Genomic DNA, 17490 nt, shown 5'->3' on the forward strand with positions numbered 1-17490 from the left:
GTCAGATTTAGTTTTGTTAGATGAACAAACACTGAGGGCATACATTCTACCTTGAGACCATTGGCCTATCAGGAATGCTTTTAAACTGGTTTCACTCATATCTTTGTGGAGAGTTTTTCATCTCAATAGACAATAACTTCTCCAAACACTATGAGATTACCTGTGGGGTACCACAAGGATCAAGTTTAGGACCATTACTTTTTAACCTGTACATGCAGTGATGATTCTACAGTTTTACAGTCTTGTACTGAATTTTATTACTTTCTTCTCTCTTACTGTTGTCTTTGTGCATTAGTCTCCACATCCTTTTTCTTGTTTCACTTCTTATAGATATATACTTTTTCAATCAAAATGTAAAGCACTTTGAATGGCATTTATTTGCTTTGAAAGGTGCTATATAAATAAAATTTGATTGATTGATTGATAAATTGTGGAACTGCAGCACAAGAGAAGCTGGCCATAGCACATTTTAGAGTAACAAGGGGGAAAAAAAGACATCATGCACAAATCATCTACTGTACAAGAACAGATCAAGTCATGAATATTTAAAAAACATTTGTCAAACCTGATTTTCCTCACTACAAAAACAAATGGTCTCATGAGACCAAAGACACAGTGTGGTGCATATGAGAACAAGTGATCAACAAAAGCTTCAGCCAGACGCCAGATTCATAGTATATTTTCCACCCTGCCATGCTCCTACCAGAGTTTGAAATCTCAACTGGGCTGATCTCACAAAGAAGCCATTCACAGTCATTTTTGCACGCACACGCACGCTCACACACAGACACACGTACACACACAACTTTTTACCGAACTTGAACTCCCCCAAAAACCCTGCGGTGACCGCATAAAAAGTACTTCTCAGGTTACAAACTCGCCCAAAATAGGCCATAAGTACATAGTGCTGCTATCTGGTGACGTAGATTATAGTTTAGAATGGTTACACACACTCCAACGAGCAAAAACACACAGTTATACACATGGCCTGTAATGAATTCCGTAAAATGCTTCAAGGAAAGATGAGAATATAGTAAAAATAAAAGTGGATGAAAATAAAAACAGCGAAGTCCAAGTGTGAGCCAAGCCTGAACTTTTTGTAACAAAGCGCCAATGCTGCAGTGTTTTTGGTTGACACAGTTTAAAGACCACGGACCTACAGCAAGTCTGACTTCTCATCAGGAGACACAGGAGGAAGACAAATGAAGTGACGAGAAAAGACTTTGAATCCTCCCGTTACTCAACACAGATAAACTCAAACCACCTTAAAGCAGCTAACATTAAAAAAGCCACTGGAAGTGATAATCATCCTCCAGTGATGAGTCATAGCTGTATACAATTCCAATATATACACAGAAAAAAAGGGCTCTTTAAACCCCTAATTTTTACATTGAGGATGATCATTACTTCAGGCCAGTACATCTTAAAATATGGGTGAAGACCTGAAAAGAGCCAAAAGCCTGTTTCTAGTGGGCTCCCGCATGAAATAAGTAATAATATGCTTTCACGAGCGAGGGAATAACTTCTGTCCCTTCCTGGAACTGGGAAAAAGAAAAAAAAAGAAAAAAAAAAACTCAAAGGGACGTCCTCCAACAGCAGTAGTTTTCAGAATAGCTAATCTGTGTACAGGAAACAGGCGCTAAGACTTCTGGCGCTATGTGGGCTGAGCAATCAAAACAATCTCTCCATCTTCTGATTGAGGAGAAGGGACCTGATCCAGACTCTTCAACACACCTCATCAGGGTGGGGGTGGGCTACGGGATTTGGATAGAGAGGCTCAGGTCTTTTAATGTGTGCCACAAGATGCTCCACATGTCCAAACGCTGCGGTTTTACTGGGGAGGAGGCATCGCGGCGAAGGATGCCAACAGACTGAAGAGACTCAGAGAGAGGGCTGGGTCTGTCATTACTTATAATAATAATAGTGGTGATGTCAATAATAAGAACTTTTTGTTGCACTTTTCTTTAAAAACTTACAAAGTGCAATGCATGAAAATAAAAGCAAATTAATAGTGATTAGAAATATAGAAATATAGACCTGGACCAGTCACACTGTATGACCGACTACATCTAGAAAGTGAATGAACAAGCAAGTGATGGAGAGAACGATCAGGATTGAGCTGGATTAATAGCTGGGGAGGGGATGAGTCATAGATAGACAATAAATAAAGTCTAAAAAAAAAGGAAGGAGGCCTCATAGAGGGAGAGAAAATGAAGCTGAAATGATTTTCTCCTTCACTGGCTTTTACTTTTCTTCCCTCTTTTTCACCTCCTGTCCCCTTTTCCTCTTCCATTCCCTCTTCTCCTCTGTCAATGTTTCTCTTATCTACACTTTTCTCTTTTTTTCCCCCCGCAGCTAATATCCCCTCCTGCCTGCATGCTTTTCTGCTCTCCATCTGTGTGTTATGAGTAGCATTTGGGGAGAAAGTACGTGGGATTTTCCCACAGTTCGGCAGAACCAGGCCCAACCCCCCCACCACCCACACACTCATTTTCTGTCTTTCCCCTCCACTCCCTCTGTCTCATGTCAGAGGGGAGTCTTGAGGAAAACCACCCATATTCCACCACCGAGCTTTCTGGATGTTTGCTGGAACTTTGTGCTGCTCGTTGTTCCATGGACAACAACTGCGAGGTGCCATGGCAACACAACAATTGGAGGAGGGTTATGGGACAAAAATATCCCTGCCTTTGAATTAAAAAACAGTGTTAAAACATTTCATTTGAGAACTCCTGCTAATGAAACGGTTACAAACGACCTTGCAGAGGAAGATAAAGCGCTTTTAAAAACCTTATGAAAATTTTTGTATGGAATTTGCAGGGTCATAAAATGTACTTCTCCTCCTGCAGGCAGGACCATGGTGAGGTCTATGTGGCCTTAATTTTGTCCACTTGTTCAGCCCACGTAACCAGGTCATGGTTCCGTTTGTGGGCTCTCAGAAGTAGTTTCTAAGATGCTGTCCAACCACTTCAGAGATCATCCATTTTTTTAGTTCGCCAAAATGAACATTTAAACAAATTTTGAAAAAATTCACCAAAGGAAAATGTAAATGAATACACCAGTGCTATTATGCTATTAGTATTAATATAAAAAGCTATGTTGCTGCGTGTGTGTGTGTGTGAGCTGGCCGTGATTGATGGTTGTGGACATGTACACGCAAACATGTTGGCGCTGTGTCACGTCTCTCTCGGTGCAGCAGGTTCTGTGTGCGTGTCTCTACCTGTTAGCGCAGGTGCACAGGAGGGCGGGGCTTACCTCTGCTGCCTGAGTCTCCTGGTGCAACAGCGTCAGCCCCGTCAGGTCTTCCAGGAAAGAGTGGGAGGAATTAAAAACCTTGGACAGGAAGTTGAAACCTTCCCTCTCGTAGTGATCCAGGACCTGGATGGAAAAAACAACACGAACAAAGGACAATCACAGATGATTTAGGAGGAAGCGTGAAGTCTGCTGCCAACTGGCAACGATACATCTAAATATATACACTTCAGGCAGTTATAACACCGTCTTGACACTACAGCACCTTGTGGTGCACCAGAGCACTTTTAAGCTGGGACTAGAATTATATTCTTTTAACCTGTTTTATCTATGTATTATTTAACTTTGATTCTATGGTGTGTTTTTATTGTGTGAGAGCAGCTGACTAATGTGAAATTCCCTTCAGGATCAATAAAGTTGCATCCATCCATTATCTATCTATCTATCTATCTATCTATCTATCTATCTATCTATCTATCTATCTATCTATCTATCTATCTATCTATCTATCTATCTATCTATCTATCTATCTATCTATCTATCTATCTATCTATCTATCTATCTATCTATCTATCCATCCATCCATCCATCTATCTATCTATCCATCTATCCTATTCTGGGGCTTTTGTTTTCCACTTATACCCTTTCTTGAAATCAACATCGAACAGCAACGGTCAACTCAAAAAAAGACAAAAATGTGTGGCTGCGTTCATGGATCTTTTGTCTTTGTGATGCGTTTGTACTCCAATGAGTTGTGCTCCTACATGGAGGATATCTGAAATCTAAAAACACATTTCACCTTGAGGAACCTCAAACAGTAAACGGCAAAACCTGAGACGGTGTCCTGTTTCAAACTTTTCGGTTTGCTCAGGTGCAAGAGTTGAAACTCAAATTAAAATCACAAGGATAAAACAGAAAAAAAGAAAAGGTTTTGCACCACTTCACATATTACATCTTGACCAGGTCTTATTCCTCTCCACACATCACATGCCTGGCCAGCATCTCTCTTGAATCCGACACTCTCTCTCTGTCTCTCTCTCTCTCAAATGCAGATAATACCACTTCAACAGGATGAGATCAAAAATGCACCTCCGTCGCTCTGGTCCTGAGGCACAACCCTGCAATACCACAACTCTGCTATGTTGACTTTGATCTCCAACCAGCACTGACTTCAAATACCCACACCTTCTTTCCAAAACACACAGACAGACACACACACACACACACAGATCCTCTGCCCTCCTGACTGCCTTCCTAAGCTTGGCCGAGCCTTTCATTGACGCCCACAGACCCTCCTCTGCAGGTGTAGGGTTACCTCTGCCTCAGACATCAACACACTCTGCGTGCATCGCTGCCTGTGCGTGTGTGTTCGCAGACTGACCTGACCTGGCGTCTAGTCTCGGAGCCAGACACACCGCACACAATAGGCTACAAACTGACGTGTCCCCTTGTTCATCTTTTCAGCCTTTCTTTCTTTTCTTTCTTTCCTTCCTTTACTTTTATTTCTTTGATTCTCCACTTCCAATCCGTGGGTTCTCGGTTACACGAGACGCCAACGGCCAAAACCCGCTTTGTTGAAATATAGCTGCTCACTGCACCGAAACTTGATAACTGTGATGATCCTGTGATAACGTTAATAAAGTCACTACAAGCGATGCACACACACACACAGACACACAGTTACACACACAAAAGTCACATACATCAACGCATCGCCTTGTTATTTACAACTACTTCTGGGTAGAAAACCAGCATGGGAACAACATCTCATTTTTCACGTCACTATATCACCGTTTAGACTAATCTGATGTTTGTAACGTCTATAAAATCAATGATTGGACAAACATTACTATTTCTGTGTGCACGTTTTTGTAATTAGTCATGGCTATCGTAAATTGGCAGGGCTAACCGTTACCTGTTTTTTTAACTCAGTAACTCAATAAATGGTCCATGAAAAAATATTTTTTCCAGCAGATATCTTAGTTACAACATGATTGAGCTAACTGGAGTAGTTTCATGTCATGTCTGACAACGGTAGGGTTTTAACAGTTGATGTACTGATGTCAGCTTAGCTACCGCCGTTAGCTTAGCTACTGTTAGCTGTCCCTGCCAGCTGAGCTACTGCTTTCTAAACACTGTGATTCCCCAAAACTGAATAAATACCACACATAGCAACACAAAACTACTACTGCTCATGCACACAGAAATTGTAATGTTTCTTCAATCATTTCAGATTTGTCTTAACGGTGATAGTTGCGTGAAATATATTATATATTTTACCAATTCCCCCCCCCCCCCCAGAAATATTACATTTTTTTTCCAGAAATTTCTTGAAATCTTTCCAAAAAATCATGCCATTGGCAATAATTTGAACGTACATTGACTAAAAAAAGTAACGTTATTCAGTCTCAGAACAAATATTTGTATTTATGGTGTTTGTTTCAAAATTTTGTCCAATGGCGGAGTCTGTGGTCTAATTTGTGTCAGTTTAGGGGTCCTTGATGTAAAAAAGTTTGAGAGCCACTGTTCTATGTTACCATGCCGGAGGAATTAAATATCTAATGCATGAGTAATTCCTTCTGTGCTGTGATGTTAGCATCACTGTTGCCAATGCACCGTAGGAAGTGTATAATAAACATCTATAGAGGATGTATATACAGAGGAGGATTTTTGCAGTGTTTAGCAAGGCCTGACAGCTTTCAGCTGTGATCAAATGCTGTTAACAGAGTTATCAACATCTGGATGACACGCTGTGCTACATATATGGAGATAAACGCTCACATGTGGGACACAAGCGCGTACAGATGCACTTGTCCCGAAACTTCCTCCCCCATAAAGCCTCGCAAATGTCTCTTCGTCTAGATTGATTTAACAGTGGCAACGAACGCCTCCTTTTGAAGTTGCTTGTGCACCCATAACGTGTGAGGATATTAACTGAAAGAATCACTCACCACAGGCTGTATTATGGGCTTTTATTTTGTGTTTGTGTGCAAACACATATCAAACATACACGGGGTGGTCCCGGTGGCTAAAAGGGCTCTTTAACTTCAGCTGCAAACACACAAACATCAGTACCAGATGTAGCGTTACTGGTAGCAGCAGTGAGGATGGAAGAAGGTTTGGAGGTGGGGGTAATAGGAAGGTGATAACAGATTTTTTTTTTTGACTGTCTATGAGTGAAATGCTTTAAAATGTTTCTCATTTGTGGCTTTGCAATGATTGCGACACTTTACACCGAGCACCACGGGCAGAGAGTTCCTGGTGACTCAGTGGCTTTGACTTCTATTAACGTGTACAGTCATCCCGCCAGGTTTGACGCTTGACTTTAAAAAACACACAAACTCCATACTGACTCATTAAACAGCCATTTCTGAGAAACAGCACCGGAAGAAAAGGCTCATAAAGTATGTGCAGTGGCTGCTCTACACACATACGTGTCACCAGTGTATTTATGTAAGAATCAAGTTATCTTAAAGCTTTAATGTACAATACAGGACACAACGATCTGGTCCAGTAGCACTGACATTTTTGACAGAAGAATACTGATAAAATAAATATAAAAAACATCCATGATAATTTTCTTTAATCAAGTAACTGTTTAGTCTTTAAAGGTCCAGTGTGTAAAATGAGGGGAAAACAGTGACATCTAGCATTCCGATTTTATTATTCATCTATTAAATATTATTCATTTATTTATGAACGTGAAACTCTTCAAACGTGCTCTCTGATTGGCTGGATTTTCCATTCCGTTCAAACATGGCGGCACAAGATGGCGACACTCTCTAAGCAAGACCCTTGCTAAATGTATATATAAAAGAAGAATTATAAGGCTATGAAAATCAAACCGATTTTATTTTATAGCAATTATACACTTATACAAATATATTATATTCAGATTTTGCCAATAAACCTTGACAAATATTACACACCGGACCTTTAAATCTGTTTCCCACAGCCCGGAATGCGCTCAAAACATGTTCTTGTGTCTTACTAAGAGACTAAACCCCAAACAAATGTAATTAACAATTATATAATATCAAATTTAAGAAGCTAAAGGCATTTTTTGCTTGGTTGTTGACATAAGCGTTTAATCTACTAGACTATTTCTTGGCTTTAAAAAGGGAAACACTCAGGTACAAAGTCTAAAATGTGTAAGAATCAGGTTTTCTTACAGTAATTTCATAAGTATTATTGTCCTTTAATGTCGACCACATGAAAAGACAATAGAGTAAGCCCTCCGTCAGCTTTATCACTTAATCAATTGCCTGTTCATTGTCCTGCCAGTTGATTAATCAACTAATTGATTTATTGTTTCAGCTCTAAAATTAATATATAGAAAATTATAAGGACTCTGACTTCACGAACACCAAAGACAGCTGATATAAGCCGTCATCATACGATCCCTATAACATCACGATTACTATAGTTTTCTTTGAATGGTTTTAAAGACGTGTGCACATTAGTGAAAATATGAATGGGACGCAAAGAAAACAGAGAGTTACCTACAGAATAGAATTAGATTTAAACTTTAACGCGATTCAAAGGTTTATTGGGAAAAAAAACACATTTTGCTATAAATAGCGGTAGCATATTTGGTAGTGTTAGTACAAGTAGTTGTAGTAAGAGGTGTCTGGCATGGTTTTAGACAAAGCCACGTCAGCTGTGATTTACTCTCTGGCGTGTAGCTTTATTGGCTTGCAGCCCCAGAAAGAGTTAGGAAATACGCACACACACACACACACATCCACACACACACACACACACACAAAAACACAGAGTGAAAAGCCCCAACTCTACAGGAACTGCTCCAGCCCAGACAGGGGCTGAATTGTTTTGTTTCCATAGTGACCTGGCAGCACACAGCTGACTGCAGCAGGAGGACACACAGACAGACATGCACACACACACACACACACACACACACACACACACACACACACACACACACACACACACACACAAAGCCAGGCACACACACACATTACAGTGAACGGACTGATAGATGGACAGAGGGAAACACAAAGGGAGGGGGGAGATGTGTGTGTGTGTGTGTGTGTGTGGTGGGGGGGTACAGGAAGGGAGAGAAGGTAAGAGACAGAGCTGAGAGATGGAGAGAAAGAGGGAGAAGTGAAATAGGAGACGGCTGGTAGAAAAGAAAAGAGTGAAAGGCAGATAAGCAAATGCAAAACAGCGAGGGGAAGGAGACGAGGGGGTGGGAAGTGAATTGAAACATGTTCACCAATTTCACTACATAACCTTTCTCCCTGCCTCAGCAGAGGATCGTCTTTCCTGAATCATGTTGTCGATTGTTCCCGACTGCACAGCCTTTTTTACCCAATCCCTATCTAACCACACCAGCCCCTCTGTGCAGACCGAATAATCTCATCAGTCACACGGGCAGAAACATGACACCTTAAAATGGGCTGGAACTTCATGCTTTTTTTTTTTTTTGTTCACAAGCAGCGTAGGTGGAGAAAAGTTTCAACTTTTAGAGGACGAGTTAGCCAGCGCCCTCCCTCCCCCCTCCTCCTCCCCTCCTCTGCCTCTTGGTTTCTTGCTCTGTCTTCACATGAAAGTGATAGATCTGGGGCTTTATGACCTCTTTATAGACACAAAGACTGCATTGAGATCAGGGGAGAAAGAGAGAGAGTGAACCAGCCCTCCACTCATCACAACACCCTTTCTTCAGCCCTGCACTTCCACTCTGTACTCCCCCCTCCCCTCCCCTCACCACCACCACCACTACCACCCTCCTCCTGCCTTTTCTCTCTTTATTGTTGCCTTCTCCCTCTCTAAGTTGTGGTTTTCTCTCTCTCTCTTGCTCTCTCCCCCCTGGTCTTACACTAATGTACACCAGCCAATCACAATGGTGGATGCTGTGAACCGCAGGGCCACCTGGGGCACTGATTGGCCGTTTGGCTGTGGACATCAATGACAATGCGGTAAAAAAAAGAAAAAAAGACGCAAAGGCTATTTCTCCCACCACACTCGGCCAAATCGGGATACGCAGGCCCCAAAAACCCATCTTTATAAACACACACACACACACAGACACACACACACACAGACAGACACAGCAGTGGGAGCTAATTCCACTCATACGACAGTCACTGACATCAATGAGCAACTGCTGCCTGATTGTTACCATATGGTTTTACCAGCTTTGCTCTGTGTGTGTGTATATGTGTGTCTGTGTGTGTGTTTGTGTCCTCAGTATTCCTCAAGGAACGACATTTCAACACAGCTCCACTGACTTAACAATGTGGAAACAGGAGAGATGGGAATCCCCACCGTTTCTGCTAGAGCTGCAGTTTGTGTTTCAAAACAATGTTGTTACATAGTAACAGAACCAGATCTTGATAAGTTAATCAGAACCTGTCTTTCTATCTTTCTATGTTTCAACCTTTTTGTACAGTAAAACTAAGTGGGGAGTTTACCTTCAAAACGCTGTCTTGTTGCTATAATGGAAAACACACAGTCTGAATGAGTGACTTACGATGGGGGAGCAGGCGGTGCATTTGTCGAAGGCCAGACTGGCGGGCAGGACGTTGTCGAACCTCGAGAGAAAGCCTCGGATCTGCGGAGAGAGAGGTGGACACGTCACAAACTCAGCCGAGGAGCAGGAGGACACGCTCTTGTCAAACACACATTAACATTGTTTTTAAAAAAAACAACACAAACACAAAGCACATTTAAGTTACAGCCGGAAGCTGATGAAAGTCGACCACAGAGAAAGATGAGCATCTGAAGACACATGCTCTCTAATTTGTGTGAGAAAATACTTCTGATAACTTTATATCCCATAAACAAAAGTACATGTAACAAGCAGTAAGATAATAAGTATTAAATCTGGCATGTAAAAGTTAAGAGACAGTTTGACTTTGTGCAGTTTCCACATTTTAAAACCAAGCTGAGAGCTCCCTCTGGTGCCAGAGAGGCTGAGGGTTTTTTTTTTTTTTGTAAAACATTTGCAGTGTCTCTCGCAGTTTAAAGCCTTCACTCCTGTGTGCAAAATAATACCTGGCATACAATGGCTAATTAACCTTTATTATTGACTTTATCATCACACACATACATATATACAGTACACCTAAACCTCTATACATGCTGAGGCACCACTCATCACCAGTATATTCACCTTTTGCTTCTATTCCCTCCTCCTCCCTTTTTTACACTCACATCCTCCTGTTTTTTAATAAGCTTCACCCATTATGTTTTCTGGTGACTCACACAGAGCAGAGGATGCAGTGACTTCCTGACTATAATTATCTGCTGATGAAAGTGACAAATACATGGAGCATTTGTGACCAATTACAGCACAACACCCAGTAAAGTGGACATGGATGGAAATGAAAAGCTCTCAGTCCCTGGCTAGGACGTTTGAGTGTTTGAGTGCAAACTACACTGCATTTCCATTCATCCCGTTTTTTCATTATTCTTCACAGGGGCCGAAGCTGCAGCAGCCCGGTCTGTGTGACGAGTCGACCTCAGGCTGCTGGGTTAAGATGTACAGTACAGTACAGTACATCTCAAAGCGCGTGACTGATAAGCAGTGTGAATGGGGAACTGCCTCGTCTCAACAGGCTCAAATTATTCCATTCTTTTCTTCTCGTCCTTTTACATCTTCACATCCGTCTGTGATTACTTCAATTGAGACGACGGGTTCACGGACGCACGGAGGGAGAGGGGGCGATTCACTGCAGATCTGGTTCAACATGAACCTGAGAAAAAAAAACCGGCACAGCAAACATGCCTGGTGGAAAAAATTAACAAATGAAGGGCTGAGTGGATGAGTGAGTCAGGCCGGTGGGTGAGCGTGGGCGGGTGAGACGGACTTGAATGGACCACGAGCTGTGCAGGTCTTACAGGGCGCATATACTTAGTACAAGTGTCCAGGTATGTGAGTAGCATTGTTAAATATAAAGCTCTCTGTCTACTGCTCACACACCGGATGAAGTTGTTCACGCACTTGTGTTATTTAAGGAGTCAAACTGTTGGTTAGTTTGTAATGGAGTTTAAACTAACCAACCTCTCTGTAGAGCTTGATTTATAACACGGAATTTAAAAAAAAAACAGTTACTTTCACTGTAAAATCTGACAGTGACACTCCATCTGCACAGTCCATCTATAATTTTGTCCTGATGATATGTTGATATTATAGATGAGGCATTTTGGATGAATCTGTACACATGACTGGAGGATCACATATCAAGCACACAGCATTTCCCCGTTCATTAAGATTTGTTGTTTCAGGGCCAAAACTTAAGGAAGAAACAATAAATATACTCCTGAATGAATATACTAAATAAATATACTACAGTTCAATCATCAGAAATACATACAGTAATAATAATAATATGGTGCAGTTTATATCAGTCACCACAAGTTGTCAGTGTGGCACCACAGAAAACAGGCTGCAGTTTTAAACTACTCAGCTGGGTGTGTTGTTTTACCAGTCCATTCATGCATCTAAGTACAAATATATAGAAGACATACATACGCGCACAAGCACATACATACGTGTGTGTGTGCGTTCGTGCGCACTTATATGTATGTCTATTCTATGGGAATACTGTATATGTGTGTGTATATATATACGTGTGTAGACAAATTTACCCCTTAGGGATTAATAAAGCCAAATCTATATCTACATATTATATATATATTCACATAGTTCTCATAGTTCTATGCATATTATTAACTCTGCATTTCTCTCTGGTAATCATTAGCCCATTTCCTCACCTCCACTATCTACTTCCACACACACACACACACACACACACGGCAGCCCATTTGCATGCCATTTTTCTCAGGATTATTTGGTTGAAATAGCGTGAGCAGCTGAGGTGTTGCGTAAATGGCAGAAATTCTCGGGGTGATGAATTCCGATAATTATGCAAATGGAGGTGGTGAGATCCTTGAGAATGTGACAGCAGTCAATAAGAGAGAGGGCACAGTTTGTATAGCTGCACTCGCCTCCGGTCAAGACTGTATAATGTGACATAAATACTTCTTCTTTTTTTTCTTCAAACTACAGTATCAAGTAGTTTTCAACTGCACCAACAAAATGAATAGTCTAAACAAAAACATTTAACATTTAAGTGAGTCACATACTGTGCATCCTTACAATACACAGGTGTGTTTTCTGGTTAGACAGTGTGAGTAAAAAACGCTCCCGGCTTTATCCATTCAGAATCAGCACAAACTGGTTCAATACTTTGTGAACTGTGTTACCCCATACATATCACTGAGGCTTTTGCAAACTTAGTCTGTAAATTCTTGCCATTTCACATGATCAACACGATAAACAAGCAGCAGTGTTTTCTCCAGCATCACTTTTCAGCATCTATCAGAGATTGACTGGAGAAAACTGGAAAATAAACTTATTTGGTTTTTTTTTGTGGGCTGTGAAATAAGGAGCGGATGAGAGAATTCCATTGCTTTTTGCATTCATTTATCAATGCAGTATAGAGATTATTGTTTAAACATCCCTCTGACTGTATGAACAAAAACTTGTGGCCAGTGGCCAGGGAGTGTATGTACCGGTATGTTCAGTAGCTTCAATAGTAGTTGCAACAGTACATGATGTTCAGTCCCTGAGGGCTGTAAACTTATGTTGCCAAGCTGCCTTATTTAAAGGGTGTAGGAATTACTCCCATCTAGCGTTGCGGTTGTATATCGTAAGCAACTCAATCGTATTTTTCATGCTGCATTCACGTGAAATTGGGCAAACAGCAGACGGACGACAGCTGCTGCACGTAACGGCATAAACAAGCCTCTATGTAAACAAGTGGTCCGTCAGCACGAGGCAAAACAATACACGTGACAATATGTTGTCATGGTGATGTCGTATTGTTTACCTGACCCACGTTTTACCGGCTTTCTCTCCACTTCTGTGACTAAAATGACATCTGGTTTGTTACCGACGGCCGTCTGCCTGACTGCAGGTGAATGCAGCATCAGTGTAACGCTCCATGTAGATATGAATGATATGAACGGCTAATTCAGAGCTGAAAGGAACACTTCACTTTGTTGATGGGGGGGATTACTGGTTAATGAAAAACAGACTTTTGAACCAAATAATACATTTTCGTGAATAGATAACAGGAAAAAGTACACCATGTCTCTTTAAAAGAATAATGACAAAATAAAATCTGAGAAACACACATAGACTCAGAGTGTTCAGCACTGAGACATTTCTATAGCAACCTCATAATTAGGAGACGTATATTTCAGATTTTCAGGCTTAAAATCACTCATATGGTCAAGCAGCACAGGCACTCTCTGAGTGGTGCGGGTGGATGTGGATGGAAGAAGAGCACAGAGTGTCCTTGGTATTAAACATATTGGTGTGTGCAAGGGCATGTAAGTGTGTGTGTGTGTGTGTGTGTGTGCCTGACCTGATGTGGCACCAGGCCCAGAGAAGTGGGAGGTTCATTCATGCGGTCATCACTGCTGCTGGCCACCGCGTAGCCTCTGGAAGGAGAAAGAGAGAAAACCCATTTGTCTTTTTTTACACCTGAACGTGACCAGAGCTTGTGTTGCTCTGGCAACTATGTTCCACTCAAAAGAGGAAAAAAAGGCAGCAAAGCTTCCTTTACACAAAACTGTCAAAACAAAACCTTTATTCGTGACTAACAGGTGCATTAGCCCAGTGCATTAAAAAGGTTACCAGTGAGATCTACAACCTCCTGCTCCATGGTGAATCTCACCAGGTTTAAAAGACTTGACTTTCTGTGCGTAAAAGTGACTGAAACCATCACGTCTCACACTGAGCTGAGAGTGGTTTCACAAAGTAAGAAATGACTGTCAAAGTGACGCAACATTAATCCCTCTGTGACAACTCTGTAAAGCTCGCAGTAAGATCTCGTAAGAAAGCCAGGAACTTTAAAAAAAAAAAGGATAAAGAGATGGAAGACAGGAATAAACACAGCTATGAAGCGAGAAACAAGGACACAGAGAGGGCAGATGGAAGAGAGGGAGATCTTGTTGTGAAGAAAGGAGCCACTAAATGTTAGAGGGGTGGTGTGTGTGTGTGTGTGGGGGGGGGGGACATGAAAACTCTCCTTCTCTCCTTTGCTTCCTAAGCTTTTTATCCAGCGTAGGCAGAGCAGCTCTGTAACAGCTTATAACATCTCACAACACTGAGAGAAAATGGCCGTCTTATCGGGCTCAGCAAGCAGCCACTTTAACTCTGACGTTCACCAGAAAACAGCCGCGCGCAGTTACATTTCCACAGAGACACACCCGTGCACATGAACCCACACTTAATAGGCATGAAAGAATCCTAGTCATTGTTTGAAGAAAAAAAAACCAAAAAACAGACACACTCACTTTTAAGAGTAAGTGGGAATTATGACAAAGCTCCATCGGTAAACACAAGTTCTTTGGCTCAAGTAAATTCGCGGAGCTGCGCTGGGACCAAAGTAAGGACGCCGGATTTTACCTGTGGCGCATTAAGACTTTGCTCGCAGCGCTAAAAAAGCAAAAAGGAAGTGAGTGGTAAGTAAAGCTTCCTTGAAAGTTTGGGAGCCTCTAAAGCACAAGCCTCTTTGGTTTTACAGTAAGCCTGAAGTGAGGCGCCAGCATCAGGCTCTGGGTGCCTGGATGTCAAGCACCTACTGGTGATCCGGGCTGCTCACTACAGTTAAGTAAGTGTCTCTGACTCTGTAGCAGTCGCCAAGGAACTTTTTTATTGGATGTTATGTGGAGGAGTCATCTCTGGCCTCAGTTAGTCCTGTTTTCATACTCGTGCTGTTCTTATGCTCCCTGGTTCTCATAAAAATGTACATATTGTTACTATTACATTTAATTATTGACCTTTCACCCTAACTCTAAATAGGAGAACATTCAATCATAATGCACAGTGTGTTTGCTTTAATTCAGCAAAAGGCAGGATAAATCATGTTCCAGTGTATTTGAGCTCGTGGACCCACGACACTATGTAAGGGAGTTATTAAGGGACTCCTCTGGAACTCCCATCCCTAACCCATCCGCACCTGCTCTGACCTGTTCACCTTCAAAACTCTCCTTTAAACCCACCTTTTCGAGCTTTTAATGTTTTATGTTGCCTGTTTTATTCTTAATTGTTTTATTGTCTTAATGTTGTGATGCTTTCTGTGCTTCTTGTGTTACTTTTTACTTCCTGTACAGTACAGTGTCTTTGAGTTAATGAAAAGCGCCTTATAAATAAAATGTATTATTATTATTATTATTATTATTATTATTATTATTATTATTATTATTATTATTATTATTATTATTATTATTATTATTATTATTATTATTATTATTATTATATCTTCCATTTGTTTGAGACAGTCATCAATTTCCCTGTTTACTTTCCCTTCTTTATTAGTTGGTGAATCAAAGTAAGTGCATACACTCACCCACTTAATACAAGTCCATAGTATTGATATAGTGTCAGACCTGTACTATTAGTATTGATACTAGTGTGATTCCATAGCACTTGTATGAGTCTAATGACCTACCCCTCACTGTGCTGCAGAATGGACACCATCATCTCTACAGCCAGGGCTCCAGCGATCATGGCCAGGCCAGGTCGGCTGACGGTGCACTGCTGATCCAGAGTTCGATCCCTCGTAGACTATTTAGAAAAAGAAAAAAAGAAAAATTAAAAAACATGATCAGCAACGACATAACCAGCATTGACAGGGTTTCCTGTAACGAGGAGAGAAGAGGAGGCGTTGGAGGTTCCCGTGAATTCTGGTTGCATTTTCTTTTGTTCACCAGGTTTAGATGATGCTTTTATCTAAAGTGACTTGAGTGAGTGATTATCAGCTTGATCACAGACTGTCAGCCACACATGAGTGGTGTGGGAGTCCTGTTGAGCAGCCTTTCATAACCACGACCACCAATGTGAGAACCAAATATCATAGTTATGTTATGATAAGAGTATTACACTCGACATGAAAACGCTGCACCAACAAACAGAAAGATAGATTCATCAACCGGCCGACGAGCGTGGCTAAAAGCAGCTGATCATCTGGAATTTACAGATTATCATATTATATTCACTCATTCACCAAATTCACATCTAACATTTACAATTCAATGAGAGGCTGTTCCTCTAATTTCCAATCTTAATATTTATATAACCTGTGACAGCAGGCGGGAGCCACATGGCATTTAAAGTCAGAGCCAAATAAACAGCTGACTGTGACCTTCGCTAACTGATGAGTGGCTCTCATAAATTACTCATATCAAAAGGCCGTGAGGGAACAATAAACGACCAAGAAGAGAAACAAAGAGAGTCAGAGGTCCAAAAAAAAAAAAAAGAACACAGATAGAGTATGGATGGCAAGAAGATGTGATTCTCACATGCAAGACGTTTTTCAGTTTATGGCTATTTTAATTGAAAAAAAGAAAAGAAAGAGAGACAATTTTCTCAGAGATAATTTGAAAATGCTCACAGTCTTGGTCTAAACTGCATAATTTAAAGCTAAATTAATCGTTTTTTGATCACATGGAAGAAGCATATACTGTAGATCATAGTCATATTATTAAGTTGTTGTGGCCACTCTGGCCCGCCGTCTTCTAAGTCTAATATTCACTTTAAGCTCTGTTTTGGTGGAGAAACCTCTCTCTCTCTTTTCAGCTGACAGACTCAGTTATGTTCACCAACTAGTTTCAAATTGTAACATCTGCAGTAGAGACGCTTTTGCACACCGGTTGACAGGAAGGTACGAAAAGAGGAGAACAACGTGTTTTGGTTGTTTAAAGTCCCCCTCCAACGACCCTTTTTGGTTATTTTAAAGCATTCTCCGTTGTCTTTAAATTGTGATTGTGAAGTTTTTAGCCAAAATCACAAATCCTGTGCCATTTCCCAGGGCTCTCCTTCTGCACAGCACCAGCAGCTCATTAGCAATGCGCCTCTGAGTGGTGGGCGGAGACTGCGCTGCTCTGTAACCACCCACACCACACTACAGAGATGAAAGACGGTGAAACGCTGTGTAAAAAAAACAACGTTTGTTTGTTTTTTCTCAGTGAGAAACTGTGGCGGACCCATACGGACTGTTGCAGCCGCGTTTTACACCGAGCTGTCAAGCCTTTCACTTTTGAGCCAGGTGCAAAGCGGGGCGGGAGCTTATAAGCACTATGCTCCGCCCTGGGGTTGTGACGCTGTCAACCCCTGTCCCCCTGAAACTGCCAGTTTGTGTTCACAGCAATTGGAATTACTTTTCTGCTGATATGTCCTCTAACATCAGAAAAATGCCACAG

At 41.3% G+C, this 17490-nt stretch overlaps 1 protein-coding gene across 1 annotated transcript in view; it reads right to left on the reverse strand.

Annotated features, from left to right (window-relative positions):
• The window catches only part of atg7 (ATG7 autophagy related 7 homolog), a 64332-nt gene that overhangs the window by 25902 nt on the left and 20940 nt on the right, over positions 1-17490 (reverse strand). The window contains exons 15-18 of the mRNA XM_083970999.1: positions 15741-15856; positions 13650-13725; positions 9746-9826; positions 3253-3375 (exon numbers count right to left, since the gene is read on the reverse strand). Coding sequence (XP_083827125.1) covers positions 3253-3375; positions 9746-9826; positions 13650-13725; positions 15741-15856 — 396 coding nt within the window. The remainder of the gene's footprint in view (positions 1-3252; positions 3376-9745; positions 9827-13649; positions 13726-15740; positions 15857-17490) is intronic.

The sequence above is a fragment of the Trachurus trachurus genome (genome assembly GCF_905171665.1).
Source record: "Trachurus trachurus genome assembly, chromosome: 5".
Taxonomy (NCBI): Eukaryota; Metazoa; Chordata; class Actinopteri; order Carangiformes; family Carangidae; genus Trachurus; species Trachurus trachurus.